Source organism: Emiliania huxleyi (assembly GCF_000372725.1).
Source record: "Emiliania huxleyi CCMP1516 unplaced genomic scaffold EMIHUscaffold_2534, whole genome shotgun sequence".
NCBI lineage: Eukaryota > Haptophyta > Isochrysidales > Noelaerhabdaceae > Emiliania > Emiliania huxleyi.
This window is the reverse complement of record NW_005200141.1, coordinates 1-2,491: the sequence shown is the minus strand read 5'-3', so window position 1 is coordinate 2,491 and position 2,491 is coordinate 1. Positions and strand designations below refer to the sequence as shown.

The 2,491-nt window shown below is 61.5% G+C and overlaps 2 protein-coding genes across 2 annotated transcripts; both read right to left on the bottom strand.

The window, feature by feature from the left end:
- Nucleotides 1-1,074: 1,074 nt before the first annotated feature.
- On the bottom strand, nucleotides 1,075-1,867 carry EMIHUDRAFT_373811 (hypothetical protein). Its single transcript, XM_005777860.1, has one exon. The coding sequence runs from the start codon at nucleotides 1,757-1,759 to the stop codon at nucleotides 1,169-1,171; it is 591 nt and encodes a 196-aa protein (XP_005777917.1). The 5' UTR covers nucleotides 1,760-1,867; the 3' UTR covers nucleotides 1,075-1,168.
- Nucleotides 1,868-1,949: 82 nt separating this feature from the next.
- EMIHUDRAFT_317826 (hypothetical protein) lies at nucleotides 1,950-2,258 on the bottom strand (the record flags this gene model as incomplete). Its single annotated transcript, XM_005777859.1, has 1 exon — nucleotides 1,950-2,258. One exon carries the CDS (start codon nucleotides 2,256-2,258, stop codon nucleotides 1,950-1,952), a length of 309 nt encoding a protein of 102 aa, XP_005777916.1.
- Between the last annotated feature and the right edge of the window lie 233 nt (nucleotides 2,259-2,491).

The following is a 2,491-nucleotide window of genomic DNA, read 5'->3' as shown; positions in this document are numbered from 1 at the left end:
TGGCAACCCCTTTCAGGACTTTTTCGGCCGGGACGCCTTCGGAGTCGTCGGACGGGTCGCCCTCCGAATGCGAATCGGAGTCCGAGGTGCAGAAGCCCCCCAAGTACACTTGCTCCCTCTTGCAGCGAACCGGGGGGCCTACAAAACTCCTCGGAATGGCAAGAAGTCGATTCACGAGCAGCGGTACATCAGCTGCATCAACCACCACATGCACGGGCAACTTTGGACGAGCAACAAGGGCCCGGCGCCGCCGATTACTGGGGGCAAGGGCAAGGGCAAGGGCAAGGGGCGCGGGTAAGCGAAAAGTCGGGGTAATCCATCGCGATCGAGCCCGAGACCTTCTCTTCGACCTTCTCGCGGGACCGTGACCTTCTCGGGAGAGCGATACAACCGGTGGCCATACAACATGTCACACGAGGTCGAACGATGTTCCCGCGTCGTTCCTTTCTTCAGATGTCTGTGTTAGTGTGTGGATCTCGCGATGGTTGCAACTGAAAAGACCTCCCAAGCCATGGGAGCCCCCCCCCCACTGTTTGCGCCCGAGATCACAGTGGGAGTCAGAAATGTGGTCCTTGCGCGAGGGGAGCTAGATAAACTCGAGGGGCCAAATTATGCCGCGAGGAGGGCGGAGTTACGCAGAGAGGCGAGAGAAGCAGCGAGAGGGCAGCGAGAGCAAGGCAAGACGGCAGCGCGGCGTCTCACGGCGGAACGAGGCCGAGGAGAGCGATGAGTCAGAGGATGAAACAGCAGGAGAGAGGAACGAGGACGAGAGTGGGAAGAACGCGAGGTGGCATGAAGGTTGCTGCGAGAATTGGTGAGAAACTCAAACTGCGAAGAGAGATAGGAAGTGGTAGACGCCCGAGGGTGGGCGACGGCTAGCAGACACCGCACTTCTCTCCTTAATGGCTTTCTTTTTAAAGTATAAAGAATATTCGTTTGGTTTGTCGGTTTCTTTCTTAAAGAACCCTTTTTTCCAGTGTATGTGGCTCTTACTAACACATACCGAGTTTTTCTAAGCACTAAGGCGTATAAGGGCGCGAAGCGAAGATAAAAAGAAATTCGGCGTGGCGTCCCAGAATTCATTGTCCCGCATCCTCTACAAAGACCTAAAGTCCTTGACCCTCTACCCCGCCGAGACCGTACCCAGGCTTTCATCGTAAGAGACCTCCTAGGATGGGAGTAGCCGCATGCGCACCAACCGCTCCATCAGCTCGGGCAGGTCGGCTGTAGCGCTCGGCCGGACCTTGCGCCAACCAACGACGCGTTCGCACAGCCTCCACGCCCACCGCTGTGAGGACCACCGCGTGGCGTCGGCCCATGTTGCCAACGTGCCGCCTGCTGCGGCCGCGACGGCTTGTGCGCGCTCGTAGCCGGCTGCATGCTCGTCGTCGCCACTTTCGAAGACCAGCACAGCCGCACGGCGAAAGCCATGGATTGCGTACACGGGGAAGGCGTGCGTCGCAGTCTGGTAGCACCGCAGCAGCTTTGTGCGGCTGTCCTCCTCCGCACTCAAGCCATCAACGCACACCATGGGAGGCCAGATTATCTGCAGCAGATCTTGGCTCGACCCTGCCTGGGACACCCCCGTCGTGGCCATCGCGTGCACCATCTCCGACTCGCTTCCGATGGCGGCGAGGTGAGCCTCGTTTGCCGAGGCCCGTTTTCGGTGCTTTATGCTGAGGGCCGCAGTGCCTGGCTTTTTGATTCTGCGCTTCCGCTCGATATCCGCAGCCTTGCCTTGTTTGCGCTTTCGTGCCATCGACTGCGCTGGTGTAAGATCGGCCGCCTCCGCTCGACCCTGCCACACCACGCCGAGGCCCACGCGCGCACGTCGGGGACTCGCGCGCGCCTCCCGCTGTGGACGCGTACGCTGGCGCAGCAACTCCCAACCAGCCGTCCCCCTAAAGCATAGCAGCAACGATGTCGGAGAAAAACTCGCAAAGAATTTTTCAAAAGAAACCGACGCCCGCCAGCTCTGGCCCACCCATGACTCCCGACTGCCACCCATGACTCCCGACCTCTGCTTCGAGCCCTCCGACTCGCTCCCGCCTAGCCGTTACGTGCTGCTCGTGTCCGGCACGATGAGCCCTCCGCACGTTGGTCACGTGCGCCTTGGCCTGTCCACGGCCGCCGCGCTGCGAGCCGACGGCCACTCGGTCGACGCCATCTGCTTCCTTCCGGTCCACGACAACTACCTCTGCAACAAGGCGCGATGCGCCTCGCAAGCCGCTGCCCGCCGTCATCGTCGCCACATCCATGTCGTTGCCATCGCCCACAGGTGGCCGCCAAGTGCTCGTCCGGCGCGAGCGGTGCCGACCTGCTGGCCTTCCCGATGTGCGACCGCTGCCTTCTGCTGCGGGCGCTACTGGCGCGCGAGGCAGCCGGCGAGCTGCTCTCGCGCTGCCACGTCCTCGAGTACGAGCACTCGTGCGGCGGTTCCCTCCTCGAGCCATCGCCCGGCTACTGGGTGCCGCTCCCGCCCGAAAAATGT

Coding starts and splice junctions, on each gene's coding strand:
- EMIHUDRAFT_373811 (XM_005777860.1), bottom strand. CDS start 1,759: ATGGCACGAAAGCGCAAACAAGGCAAGGCTGCGGATATCGAGCGGAAG.